The sequence below is a fragment of the Rhamphochromis longiceps genome, linkage group LG6 (genome assembly GCF_057381845.1).
Source record: "Rhamphochromis longiceps isolate RC_006_pf linkage group LG6, R_longiceps_female_GT1.1, whole genome shotgun sequence".
Classification (NCBI taxonomy): Eukaryota; Metazoa; Chordata; class Actinopteri; order Cichliformes; family Cichlidae; genus Rhamphochromis; species Rhamphochromis longiceps.
Window position 1 is genome coordinate 162,656 of NC_140562.1, and position 14,350 is coordinate 177,005.

Sequence of the window (14,350 nt, forward strand, 5' to 3'; positions counted from 1 at the left end):
ATTTAACATTTTTGCATTAAAGCTATTGACGAGCTCATTGACTGAACCTTTGGACAGGTCAGGTGTTAATGGGAAGACCTGGTTAAAGATCTCACTACTGTCTTCAGTTATACACCGTTTTGTGATCACTGCTGTTGATATATTTGTGTGGGCTGAGATTTTACTTTCAAAGAAAACACAGTAATGATCAGATAAGCCCACATCAGACACAGTAATGTTTGAAATGCTCAGGCTCTTGGAGATCAGTAGGTCAAGAGTGTGTCCTCTATTATGTGTGGCCTCTGTTACATGCTGAGTAAGCCCAAAGTTGCCCAGAGTGTTACTCAGGTCTTTAGTCCCTTTGTCCTGAGGGTTGTCCACATGGATGTTAAAATCCCCAACAATAATTACACAGTCGAAATCAACACAGATCACAGACAGCAGTTCACTGAGGTCATTGAAAAAGTCTGTGCAGTATTTGGGAGGCCTGTAAACATTAAGAAACACAACTTCAACTGTAAAGCCACATATTCAAAAGACTGAAAACTTCCAGGGGATAGCTGCTTACATTGAAATGATTCATTAAATAAGACAGCAACCCCTCCTCCTCTCCTGCTCACCCTGGCCTCACTGATAAAACTGTAGTTAGGAGGGGTCGTCTCGATGAGAACAGCTCCACTGTTATTTTGGTCCAACCAAGTTTCAGTTAAAAACATAAAATCAAGGCTGTGCTCAGTGATTAAATCATTAATTAAAAATGTTTTCCCAGCTAGAGATCTAACGTTTAATAAAGCCAACTTAAGTGTTTTAGAGGCATTACTTGTCCCCTCGTGTTTGGGAGCAGTCTGTGGCACACAAGGTATGTTTACTATGTTTAAAGATCTTTTAGAGTGCAGCTCTCTGTGTTTTGACCAGGCCACATGTCTCCTTCTGTCACCTAAAAGTACAGAAATTTTAAAACCTTCTAGTAAACAGGGTCCCAGCTTCTCCTGGGAAAAGTCACCACTGCCATAATCCTCGCAGCCCGGACCCTCCACACATCACACATCAGACTGCGGAGACAAAGCATGAAGGTGGTAAGGAGGAACTAAGGGGGGGCGAGGCTGGGCAATGTGACTTCGATTGCTCTGTTGAGGGTGGGGCTCGGTGGCGAACCTTTGGCTGCTTTGGTGGGGGGTTTATGGGGGACAAAGAGGGATTGGGCCGGGGGGTAGATCTGAGCCCAGCATTGACCCGCTCCATCATCTCTTCAGTGAATTTCAGGTGTGGGGAGGAGGGAGAAAGGGAGGGGGAGGAGGGTGATGGGGGTGATGGCCTGTCAGGGGTTTGGGGGACTGGGGAAGATCCTGGTCCTGGTCGTTGGTGTTGTTGAGAGAGTTGGAGGCAAATAGGGACCCCTCTTCTTGCCTCTTCTTGCCTCAGATGTCTCTCCTTTCTGAGGCTCTTCCCGGGTGGGGGCAGATGGAGCTCCTCCTCAAGGTTTCTGCTGGGCTTTGTCTGTTCTTGGAGTACTGTTTGTTCCTCTTTATGCGATAACTCCTCGTTTATCTCAGCCTTGGCTCCAAGCACAGATGGATGACGTATGGAATAAAACAAGTTGGAGGTGAACAGTTTCACCCCTGACTTGTTAAAATTAAATCCATTTGCTTTAAACAGATGCCTGCGTTCCCAAAAAATATTAAAGTTGTTGATAAAATGCACTGAGTGGTCAGCACATGCTGATATAAGCCATTTATTCAGTGTAAACAACCTGCTGAATCTCTCATCTCCTCCTCTGACCGGCGGTACAGGCCCACTGATGAATACAGCTGCATTCAGAGAGTTTACAGTGTTTAATAATCCAATAAAGTCCCGTTTCAGAACCTCCGATTGTTGTTTGGACACATCGTTTGACCCTGTATGCAGGACAATGTTTGTCACAGTTGGATATTCATCTGCAATTTGAAGAATTCTCTCCTTCAGGATGTTGACCATATCGTTAGGAAAGCAGAGGACTTTAGTGTTCTTACCGCACATGCTTTGTACATCCTTTACAGCAGAGTCACCCACAATCAGCGTTTCAGGCCTAGCCTTTAGCTTTCCCCGTGGATTTTCAGGCCTTACTTCGCTACTTTTAGATGGATGGTTGTCTGATATAGATCCAGGGTCCTTTGTAGTGGAGCAAATCTGTTCTGCAGTTTCACATTCAGTTGTTTTGAAGGTTTGTTGTTAACCTTCCTATTCACGGTTGTCCAGTCCTGTTTCCTCTCGTATACAGGGGTAGAAGAGCTTCTCTGTCTCGTAGGAAGTGAAGGCCAGTCGGTTTCAGAGATTTCAGCTCGCTGTGCCCTGCCTGTGGTACGTCCTCCCCCTTCCAGGAGACATGATTTATGTCTTGGTTTTGCACCAAGACAGTCCAAGGGGGGATTATCGCTTGAGGATTTATAGTAGTGCACAAAGTCTACTTTCTTGGTCATGTTATCTGTGCTCCTTAGCTGTGTGCTAGCTTGCTCATCGCCATTGTTTTGAGTCAAAGGCAAGGTTGTTTCATTTCCACACAGTCCATTTACCTCCACGTTTACTTCTAAGCGATGAATTTTTGTCTCCAGTGCTGCAATCTTCTGCAGGAGGCTGTGGTAGTCATCTGTGGAGAGGGAAGGCATCTTGTTGCTAGTTAGCCTAGCGGTTAGCACCTTTCTAGGCTATCGAGGCTGCTCGGTGCCCAGACGCTGTAATCAGGCTTCAGCTGTGTCTAGGCCACAGACACACGGAGCGCTGAGGATAAGGTAACTATAAAAATGTTGCTGTTTCTGTTAAGAACACTTTAGTCCTAATGATCTATAAGTGTCCAGAAGCTATCGCAGGTAAGCTCATATGGAAAAAAAGGGAAAAAATTAGCATAAAAATCGGTAAAAATCAATAAAAGAAGCAAAGCATTTAGAGAGCAAAGAGATGAAGCGTCCACACTCACAAAGGGGGAGGAGTAGGAGTGTGGTATTTGAAGTTGCTGCCTTCAATACAAGAAGGTCCTGGATTCACATCCACCAGTGGGCTGGGGCCTTTCTGTGTGGGGTTTGCATGTTCTTTGTGCCTCTGTGCATGGATTCCTCCCATAGACGTGCACGTAAATCACAATGATTATTCTAAACTGGCTGTGGGTGTGAATGTGTCAGTCTGAACTGTTGACCTATCTGGTCTGCACTCTGCCTTTTGCCTTATAATGCTTAGTATAGGGCTCAGCCCTGCAATCCTGAATTAGAAAAACAATTAAGAATTTTTTTATTCTTTAAATTTCTTTATACTTTGCTTGGAAAATAGGAAATAGGTACACTTATACTTTTTAGGGGTGGGGGAACTCCAGGCCTCAAGGGCCGGTGTCCTGCAGGTTTTAGATGTGTCCTTGATCCAACGCAGCTGATTTAAATGGCTAAATTAAGTCCCCAGCATGTCTTGAAGTTCTCCAGAAGCCTGGTAATGAACAAATCACTTGATTCAGGTGTGCTGATCCAGAGTGATATCTAAAACCTGCAGGACACCGGCCTTGAGGCCTGGAGTTCCCCTTTACGGAGATCTGCAAACATAAATGAAAATGCAGTAAAGCTTCAAAGTCAATGTTTTTATTCTCCAATGCAGCCTGAACTCTCTTTGGCAAAAGCTATCTTCTCATTTCGTTGGGTAGTCTTCAGGAATAGTTGTCCAGGCTTCTTGAAAGACATTTAAAGCTTTTCTTTGGATGTTGGCTGCCTGTTGTTGCATCTCTATCAAGATACTATATCAGCAGTGTGGTTGGGATCATTGTCATGCTGAACAGTGAAGCCAGTGCCAATCTACACTCTCCTTTGCATAGTGGATCAAATTAGACGATACATTTCTGTGTTTATAATCATCTCTGACAAACCATGACAGAGACTCCATCATGTTTTATAGATGGATGCAGATGCACCGCTGTACCTCTCTCCTGACCTGCTCTGTACATATTGACAGATAAACCAAAAATTTCAAATTTGGATTCATCACTCCATGAGACTTGCTGCCACTGATTTTCAGTCCAGGTTTTGGTGTAATTTTCTCCAGGTTTCTTAGAAAGCGCTTCTTCACAGCTTCCCTTCCACTGAGCCTGTTTCTGACGAGGCTTCAGTGAACAGTAGATGCACATCTCAGGTGCTGTTTTAGGTCTTTGCTAGATTTTTCCTTTTTCTTACAAAAATGACTTTCAGATACTGTACTCAATCCATCCATCCATTCTCTTCCACTTATCTGGAGCCTATCCTAGATGCCATAGGGCGAGGCGCAGAGTACATCTGGACATGTTTGCCAGTCAGTTTGCTCTCTGCTGTAAATACTTTTTTTTGACCGGCCACTTCTCTTGTCCTCAACTTGGAGTTTTCTCAAATATTTTTAAGGACTCACCACATAACGTGCTGAAATGTGGCAGGTTTTGACTGACAGCTCTTTCTTTTTCACAGTGTAGTGTGAAAATACCGTTGTATGTCTGTCAAACTGTTACCTTTAGCATTTTTCATAGATTCACCTGGAGAAATGGGAAAAAGTGATTATTTTTTGCAATATTTTTCTAGCAATAAAGTTCCTAAAGCTACAATTTCAAGTTGGTCATGTGTAAACAAATGTGAAAAAGCAATCAATGTCCAAATAAACCCTGTGAACAATCTTCAGAAAGCCTGGAGTGCCAAAGACCACGTTAGAAAAGTGTCTCCTTGGAAACAAAACAAAATCAAAGAGAATTTTGCACATCTCTGAGTTTTTGATGAATTTGCTTAAATGAAAAGAAATTCAGTCTTTAAAACATCTGTATTTAAAATATTGAAATCCATTTTTCACATTTTCTCATAAAACCTCCCAAAATTTTTATGAAATAAACTCATTTCTGCACAAGTATTTTTCAAAAATGTGCATCCATGTGCCTTATTTGTAAACACCAAATTGAGACTAATGCAGCCACCTTCTTTCCTCTCTTTCCATCTCTCATTGCACTTTTTTCTCCTTTTTAACACACATTTTATACATTTCTTTTTGGCCACGTCCCCAAAGATTTCCACTATCCCATCTCCTGCTTTTCTTTCCCCCTGCCCTTCACCTCTTTCCCTTCTGCCTCTCGTTGCCCAAGGCTGATCCAGGGTGTCCTGTTCCTCTCGTTCTCATCACAAGCTTCCAGTTTGCATGAATGACTCTGCGTTACCTGCTGCAACCTGGCCTACTTTGAAAGTTCCTCCTCTGCTCTGTTCCAGCGCCACGAGCAAAGTCACAGGCAGACAGAGGGAGGCGGTGGGCTGGTGAATTAGCAATGTGGAGGGAGGAAGAGAGCGAAGAAGAGAGGAGAAAGGAAATAAAATGACACAAAACCTGGGTGAACTTCTCCCCAGAGCCGATGTAAGGAGCTTCATGCAGCAGCGACAAAGAAAAAAGAAAGGCAGAGGAAAGTTTCTTATCCACATCTGTTTGTCCATCTGTTCTTCTTTTTGACCTCTTCTTCGTGTTTTGGGGAGTAAAAAGGGCATAACATTATTATCATTGTTATCATTTACAGGGGAAACATCCAGAGTCCAATCATTTAAACAAACCATACTCTGTTTCATTTTCAGACATTCACACATTAAACCATCATTAAGATCACAGGAAGTCCTGCACGCTGAATTAAAATGGGTCGAAAACTGTGTGGAATCTGCTGCAGATCCCCAAAGTTTGCCTGAATTTAATATTTTAATCTCATCAGTGTTTTCTAACTTTACAGATGATGGGTGACTCATAACCTATAAAAAGCCTCGCATCCGCAGTCGGGGCTGTGGGTCAAAAAGCTAATCACCGGAGAACATGTATGCCATCCATCCTTAAGCCACGGGTGCTTTTTGAATAATCAGATAAGTGCAGGGATGGGCGTGATGAAGGGAAAAAAGGGAGAGACGGGCTAATTGCTGTGGATCTTCAGTCCTCTGAGGTATTGTCTCGGCAGACCCTGCTGTTAGTGAGGTGAAACTTCTCTCTCCTCTCATCTCCTGGGTGAAGGAGGAAGGTCCCAGGGTGGCTCTCTCTCTGCAGAAGTCATCATTAACGGTGCAGAGGAGAACAGAAAGAGAGCATTTTGGCCCCTCTTTCTCTTTCTTAATTTTCCACTCTTACTTCTGATTTCCTGTTGGAGTGTGTTTGTTTTTGCGGTGTGGTGGCGTGTTGGCGAGTCCTCGAGAGTGTGGATGATACTGACAAAACAGCACGCTCGTCCAAGAACACGAGCCTACACGGAGATTACGGTGCCTCATCCGCTGTCACCTGTTCATCCTTCGCTTTAATCACAGTTATTGTGCAGGAATGCGAGCATTTAAAAAGAAAGAAAGAAAACAGCCCGTCCTTTAAAGTTGCATAGCGGGTTATTTTGGGCTCCCTCGGTTCCATGAAATTCATTTTCGATTCATTTTCTGCATGAACAATGTTAGGTGACTAGCAGCTGGAGCGCATCCAAAGCTTGGCTGGGTACAAAGCTGTCCCCGCTGATTTATCAGCACAAATAATCAGCAGCTTTGCTAGAAAAATATCTAAGACACGGCTTAAGCAAAAGTATGTGCACCGAGTACAAACATCAAAGAATCACAAGGCTAAAAATTCCTTATTAATGGAGGTATATGTATCTGGCAATCATTAGCAACGTGCAACTGTGAAGTGTTTAGGAAACACTACATTTCCATGATTCGCAGTTTTTGGCCGGCTTTGTCTTTACAGCAAGTGCAAACATGCAACACAAGACGGGAATAAATACAGTGGGGACAAATACATCTCAGATGTGTGGTGTTGTTTCTGTAGCGAGCGCCTGAATGCAAACCATTACAAATGATGGACGAGACATGGTGTAAATCAAAATACACAGTTTATTATTGCCATATTTTTGTGTCACCCCATAGGAAGAAGATCCTGGGGTTTGACTCCACCATCTGGCCCTTCTGTATGGAGTTTGCATGTTCTCCCTGTGTCTCCTGGGTTCTCTCTCTGAGTACTCTGACTTCCTCCCACAGTCCAAAGATATGCAATTAGTGGGGTTAGGTTAACTGTTGATTCTAAATTGGTCATAGATGGTTGAAGGTCTTTGTGCGTTAGTCCTGCAACAGACTAGCGACCTGTCCAGGGTGTACCCACCTCTCACCCTATGGCAGCTGTAATAGGTTCCAGCCACCCTGAACTGGATAAGAAGATGGATGGCTATAAGGATGGAGGTTTGAGTTTTGGCCTTTGTTGATAGATTTCCTCTTTATTTCGATGCACAATGGGTGCAAACGAGACCCTTAATTGGAACAGCTGAAGAAAATGGATGGATTGATATTCTTACCGGTATGTCAGCAGTTGCATTAAGTAGAAAGATGCAAAGACAGCCAGTGATGAAGGTTGAGCAACATGACTGATATCAGTTTAACTGACCAACTGACCAACTTTGGGTCGATGCTGAATAAAGTTGTAAATGTTACATTGTTCCTCATTATTCCACAATGCTGAGTGGATTTGTAGAGGTTTAAGGGGAGATGAAAGACAAGAGTGAGAAATCACACCTTAGACAGCCTGGATTTGTCCACCTCGTGTGGTCTGCAATGAAACTGCAAAGACATGTTTCGCAGATTTTTCGTAGCTGCATATAGAAATCTTTAGCTGAAGTCCACGTTTACCCGCTTCTTCTTCTTCTTCCTCTCTCTGCTTCTTCCTCTGTCTCTCTCTGGAAGTTAAAGGGCCAGCGGAGGCTGATTAGAATGCAGAGGACAAAGGCTCTGCTGCAAATTGAAAACATATTGATTCTCCTCATGCTTCCGGGGAGAGAGAGACAGAGGGAGAGAGACCGAGGGAGATGGGAGCAAAGGGAGAGAAAAGAAGGATAAAAGCTGGTGAAGAAACGGAGGGAGCAAGACATGCTCCCACACCACCCCCCACCCCACCATGCCTGTAGCAACTTGTGTGTCTGGTGTCTATCTTTCTCACACTCCCTCTCTGTTTCACACTCAAACAAATATGAACTGTTTCACATGGGCTACCAAGATAACATCTCACACAGGCTGAGGTCTCTGTCGCTATGGCAATCAGGTCAGGGCAAGCAGTCGTACATGACTGCATGTGTGTGTTTGCGTGTGTTTGCGTGTCTTCTACATGCGAGCGCGCGCTGTCATGTCCAGCTGTGTTGGCGAGAGGCCGCGGGATGCCAATGAGAGAGGACAGCACACAACACGTACAGATGTGCTGACTGCACAGTTTCTATGGGAACCAGCCCCCACCCACCCCTCCCCTTCCCACTACCACCAACATATCCCTCCTCCTTCCATCGCTCCTCATTGCTCCTGCAAGAGCTTGACAAGCTCCTCTAATGCCTCTTGCTTCGTCTTTATGCGAGTCCAAGCATTCCTGGTGGAGCTCTCACATCAGCTACAGCTCAATCTGTCTCCCCCGCTTCCCCCCAAGTGTGCATGTCAAGTGCGTGTGCATGGGTAAGAGCCTGCGTGTGTGGATATTCAGTGGACACGTGCGACAGGCTTGTCTTCTTCTTTAATCAAGAATGGGGGTGAAGGCAGGCGAAGTGTGAAGTAGGTGGTGAATATTATCAAAGAGACTGGCCCTTCTGTCATCCGCACAGAAACAACGCACAAGCACAAATAACACACACATGGAGCAAACACAATTTGTGTGCACAATCGCAGACATTGCTGGCACCCTGTTGACAGGGCTTGATTTATTGTGCGTGTGTGTGTGTGTTATAACTACCAGAGCTGATCATAAACAATACCGCTGTCTGCTGAATAAAAGCTGCCATCATATGGCTGCCTGCTGCCATTGCATGTCTGATCGTTTCACACAAGTCTAGATTTCGGAATATTTGTGTGTGTGTATGTTACATACATGAGCAGCTGCTTAGAATTTCATGTTTCCGTCTGATGTTTTAAAAAAAGACACAAATCATGAAAAATTGGAAATTTTACAGCAAAGTAAAATAAACTACACCTTCCCAAAAAATTACATCTAAATTAAAGGTAATGAAAAAACTGCACATAAAAATGACATATGCTTTATGTGTGATTAAAAAATAGAAATGTCATTGACTTAAACATGCTTTTTGCCAATTTCAGATAATCTGGCAGGTTTTTTTTTTGTTTGTTTGTTTGTTTGCCAAATCCCAAAGTTAAGTTATTGAAGTTTAAGTCCAGGTATTTTTTAAAATAAAAAGTCCATATGTGATTGCCTTTTGCAGTTTCCTGATTGACTGACTTTTGTTGCGGGGCACTTCCTGTACTTTAGCGTTTTAGCATGATATGCACTTAAGCAAACAATGCAAAACCATGGAACTATAAAATGAGCTTAGTGTAAATTTAGCTCTATGAGGATTTTTGACAAATACACAATTTTTGCAGTGTTGAATCTACACATCACCACAGTGGATTTTAAATGAAACAATCAATTGCAGATTGCAGATGTTCAGCATTAATTGGCCTGTCCCGTTTGGCTCTTTTGCCATCAGAATTGTTGTCTAAAGGCAAAGAAAGATGCCCAACGGATTTACTTTACCAAACTGACCATCCCAGCCTTGCCGTAATGGTCCATTTGATTCACCTTTTATTGTTTATTTTATTTTCACTTACTGAATACGGGACAGACTTGACTGGGGGAAAGAAGGGGAGAAAGAAAGAGGGAAAGAGAAACAGCTGAGAAGAGGGACGGGGGAGAAGGGCAAAAGACAAAAACCAACAGAACGGGCAGAAAAAAGAAAAAAGAAAAGAAAAAAAATGCATCTATCAATCACCTGGATCACCTGCTGAGAAAGAAAAAAGAAAGCAAGCAGAAGAGAACAAGAGTAATAGAATAAACAACATCACAATGATATATGGGAATATGACAGTAAATACTAAATATTAAACATTATTGTGCAGCACATAAGATCAACAGAACACAGTGTGCTTTGAGGTAGGAGCCAAAAAGGGTGTAGTTTGTGGGTGTGATCACCCGTGTGTACACCTGTGAGCATGGACGCGCTTGTTTTTTGTTTTTAAAAGGTTCCTTCATGTAATGATCTGCTAGAGGGTGTGGGGGGGCCACAGCCCCGTCCTCCAGGGCGTGAAGCAGGTGTGGAGGAGATCAAAACTCCAGACATCCAGAGGCCCCCAGAACACAAGAGACCAAGGAAGACCAACAGAGGGGCAGCCGCGCCACTGTCCCAGAAAGAGCTGAGGAGAGTCCCAGATGAGGGCTCACTCAGCAGCCGCGGAGCAGAAGCCAGGGGGAGTTGCAGTGACGCGCAACATATTCAAGGTCAGGTACAACTATTAAATACAATATATTTAATATATATGGGGAATATTATAAGCTACAAGATTTGTTTTAGTTGTTGTTAAGTGTGTTTTCTGTCAGACGTAGGGGCTGTTGTGGCTCATTTGGCTGAGCACGTGGCCTACCTATGAGAAGGTTTCTTCCAGTGCATTCACTGGGGTAAATGCTTGTGTGTGAGTGTTAGATAAAACCAATGTGTGTGTAAATGATGAAATTAAACTTATAAGATAGTAGAAATTATAGAAAAGTAACTAATTAGAAATTATTATTTATTTATTTTCCCGAAATTCAGAAAAAAAAAATTAATAAATGCAGAAATGTGAATTTGAATTCCAATTCCGTCTAGTCCGCTGTCACGCAACATGCATGTCAGGGGCTTTTATTTTGAAAGGTAGGGACAGGAAGGTTTACAGGAGGTTTCCTGTAGGGGTTGGGCAGTGACAGACTGCGGTTAGAAGGTAAGTTGCAAGGAATTTACATTATAGCAACACTTTGCAATCCAGCTGAACAACTTATCAGAGCGTTTTAGTGAGTCTGCCGTGCCGTGTTGCTCTTTCACACACTCACGAGCTTCTGCCGACGCCCAGCAGCTAACAGCTAACTGTGGTTACTAGCAGTGCAATGCTAAACACAACTCACCTGCAAGTTCAAACCCTAAGCATCACAAGCGTGCAGTGTCACTGTGTAATATTTTAAACAAATATATACGTTTGGAGAACCGGCTGCAGCATTTCTACAGCCCGTTCTCTTAAATTATGGTCTGCTTTGTTGAGTGGAGCGTGTTGAATGCAAAAGTGGGGAAGTTAACAGAGACTTTCATGGTGTTTGCATGGTGTGACAAGCTGCTTCAAGTACTAACCCTTATGTAACTCTGTTTAGACACATTACAACAAAGGGGGGGAAAGCCTAAGCTTCGTGTGTCTCACCTGCTCAGGCAATGCGCATTGGTTTGCCCACAGCAGAGACACTACAGGGTGGATCCTTAAAAGCTTTGCTTTTGGTAAGTGTGCGATTTCCTCTAACACTTGGCTCATCAAGTTAGGTAAAATGAAAAAAGAAAACATGCTTTGCTCTAACGTTTATTCATTTCTCTCCTCAGACAGTGCTCCTGAGCCTGTTTATGTTCCAGCTGCTGAGGACCGTGGGACTGAGGGCCTTCTCCATGGCATCTGAGACGTACACATCAGGCACACACTCTGCTGCCTTTGTCACCTGTCCTAATGACACAGTTGCTAGAGATTTAGCCAGGTGATTCAAATGGCACAATAACAGTTCTGTTTATAATATATGCACACTAGACACTTTGTTAGGTACACCTTACAACTACTCGGTTGGACCTGTTTTTTTGGCAATAATTGAACAAGCTGCTGGAAACATTCTTCAGAGATTTTGGCCTGTGTTGACGAGATGGTTGCTGCAGAACATTCGTGCAAATTTCCTGGTCCACCACTTTCCAAAGGTGTTCTACTGGATCGATAGCTTGTGAATGTGGAGGCCTCTTGTGTACATTGAACTCACCGTCACCTGTTCAGTAAAACCATCTTGAGATGATTTGAGGTTTGTGATGCAGTTTGTTGCCATCAGGTGTCATGAAGGGTCTGAAATGGTCAGCTGCAATATTCAGGCAGGCTGTGATGTTTAAACCATTTCTTTTTGAAGCTAAGTGCTCCAGAGTATATCCCCCACACTATTAGACCACCACTAGTCTGAACCATTGATACAAGGCAGGATGGATCCTTGCACAAATGTGCACGTTCAAGTAAAAACTCTCTGTCTTCATTAGCTGGATACAAGGACCATGAGATGTTTTTCATCTGTGCTCATTTCATTCTTTTATTCTTTCTCACAGGGGTATTGTGGAAAAGAAGCTAGCAGCTTGTGTCAACATTGTCCCAGCGATCAAATCTATGTATGTTTCACATTAGCTATTCTTTAGTATCATGTTGCACTGAGCTTTCTTTGCCAGTGTTGTTTTTTGTAAATTATAGACTATATTTATACTGTTCTAACTAGCAGAAGTCTTCCTGACTCTGAAGCTAGTACTTAATAACCAAAAATAATTGTGTACTGTTCCTTCAGATATGAATGGCAGGGGAAGATTGAGGAGGACAATGAGGTGCTTCTGGTGAGTGCTTTCTGGGTACTGTTATATATTGCTTAGATGCAGCTAAAATCCATTTGTATGTCTTGGGGGCAAAATGTAATGCAAGACTGTTATTATTTCAGATCCTATTATTGATATAGTTTAATTTATTAGTGAAATATTTAAAAGAAAAAATTCCTAATTTACAGAAGTATTTAGACCCTTTGATGTGATACTCCAAGTTGTTGTCCGATTTCTAAAGTCTTGAGTGCTCCCCACAGCAAGCAGCATCAGTAATTGTGAGATGGAAGACGTTAAAAACCACAGAGACTCTTCCAAGAGTGAAATCAGTCACAAAATCATGTTGGTACTTGGTTACAGGGGCGATCAAGACTCTGTCCCTCCAACAGAGTTTCAGAAGACCTCAGGAGAGAATTGTGAAACCTTTTGAAAGGTGGCTCAACTGAGCTCCAACAGTTAGTTGTTGTTTTTTTTGGTTGAGTAGTTCAATGGAAAACAATATAAGTAAATGCTATTATCTAAACTTCAACCAAATGATTTGTAAGAGCAAAACCAAAAAAGACAAACTCTAATATTTTTTGCATTTAAGTCCAAATTCTGTTACCGGTGAACACAAAGCACTGATTATTGGCTACGGTATCATCCCTGCGATGTAGCATGGTGGTGGTAGCATCATGCTCCGGGAATACTTCACAGCAAACAGGGATGGGAAATGTATCACAATCGGGGGGAGAATGAAAGCTACTAAATAAACAGAGGTCCTTGAAGTAAACCTGCTGCAGAATGGGACGTGAAGGAGGGCAATGGTTCAAAAAAGTAGTGCGAGACACTTCTAGAGTAACTTGAGGACAGAAAATTGAACCTGGAAATAAGATTATTCTATAGAAGAGCTATAGTTTTTAAGCTTAGGTTGTGACTAAATGACTGTCAATATGAGCTGTTAGTAGATAGACTCAGTCCTACTTTCTGTAGTCACTGTTAGAGGGAACAGCACTGATAACCATTCTCAGCTGTGGGCAACATTTCAGTATTTAATATAAAGGCAAGTTTCAGGATAGATCCCATTATTTGTCTGCTTACTGTGACATATTAGGTCATGGTCTCTTAGAACATGGCAAACTATATTTTAAACTGTTCAGCATGAGCTTTCTCCTTCATGAAGTTGATTAAATGGAAAGGTAGTATGTCTGAAGTCCTGTTTGACACAGTGTCTTTCCAAATCTAGATGATCAAAACAAGAAGTTCCAAGGTACCCGCTCTTGCTGAATATGTCCGGTAAGTTTGTTTTAATATTCAACACATAAAACAGATTGCACTAGAACATTGCGTTCATCATTTGCTCCATTTTGTCATGATTCATGCAGTCGCAGTTTTAAGTACTGGCTTTTCTCTGTTTATTTGACTCATAATGGATTGTCCTCCACAGCTCTAACCATCCCTATGAGGTGGCTGAGGTCATCAGCCTGCCTATTGACCAGGGTAACCCGCCTTACCTTAAGTGGATTGGAGACATTGTTCCTGAGTAAAGGTGGACAGTTAGATTAGTGGAAGAATTTTGGGATAATTGATGGATGTAAAAAAAATTATATAATACAAAAGTTCATTCTTTTCAAACACACCCCCGTTACAAAAAAAAACCTGTCCAGATTTGTAATTATTATTACAAACTGCATTAAATGTTGGGATTAAAAACATGTTCTGAAATATTTGCAATGCTTCTTTCTCCTAGCAATGAGCTGAGGCTTGTAAATAACTGCCTTCCCTCTAGTATGTGGACCTCTAGAGGGCAGCAATGTTTTGTCCTTTTTCAAAGTTAAACTGGTGCAGAATTTAACTTTGTCTCGGTGAACCCTGAAATGTTTAATGTGAACAGACATCTGTTACATCTGTTATGTCTTTAATTAATTTTGCATTGTGAAATAAAGCCAACGGTTTTTCATTGGTTTTAAGCATTTTTTTGGTGAGCACGTTATGACGGCGTGACACTTA

At 42.5% G+C, this 14,350-nt stretch overlaps 1 protein-coding gene across 2 annotated transcripts; it reads left to right on the top strand.

Annotated features, from left to right (window-relative positions):
• Positions 1–10,652: 10,652 nt before the first annotated feature.
• On the top strand, positions 10,653–14,305 carry LOC146667016 (protein CutA homolog). 2 transcript variants are annotated; one of them, XM_085408885.1, is made up of 7 exons: positions 10,653–10,715; positions 11,137–11,257; positions 11,357–11,505; positions 12,107–12,166; positions 12,337–12,382; positions 13,587–13,636; positions 13,788–14,305. In XM_085408885.1, the coding sequence occupies exons 2-7, from the start codon at positions 11,195–11,197 to the stop codon at positions 13,885–13,887; spliced, it is 468 nt and encodes a 155-aa protein (XP_085265011.1). In that variant the 5' UTR covers positions 10,653–10,715; positions 11,137–11,194; the 3' UTR covers positions 13,888–14,305. The 2 variants fall into 2 exon arrangements, with proteins under 2 accessions (XP_085265011.1, XP_085265012.1); XM_085408886.1 differs by having other exon boundaries at positions 11,192–11,257.
• The last annotated feature ends 45 nt before the right edge of the window (positions 14,306–14,350 follow it).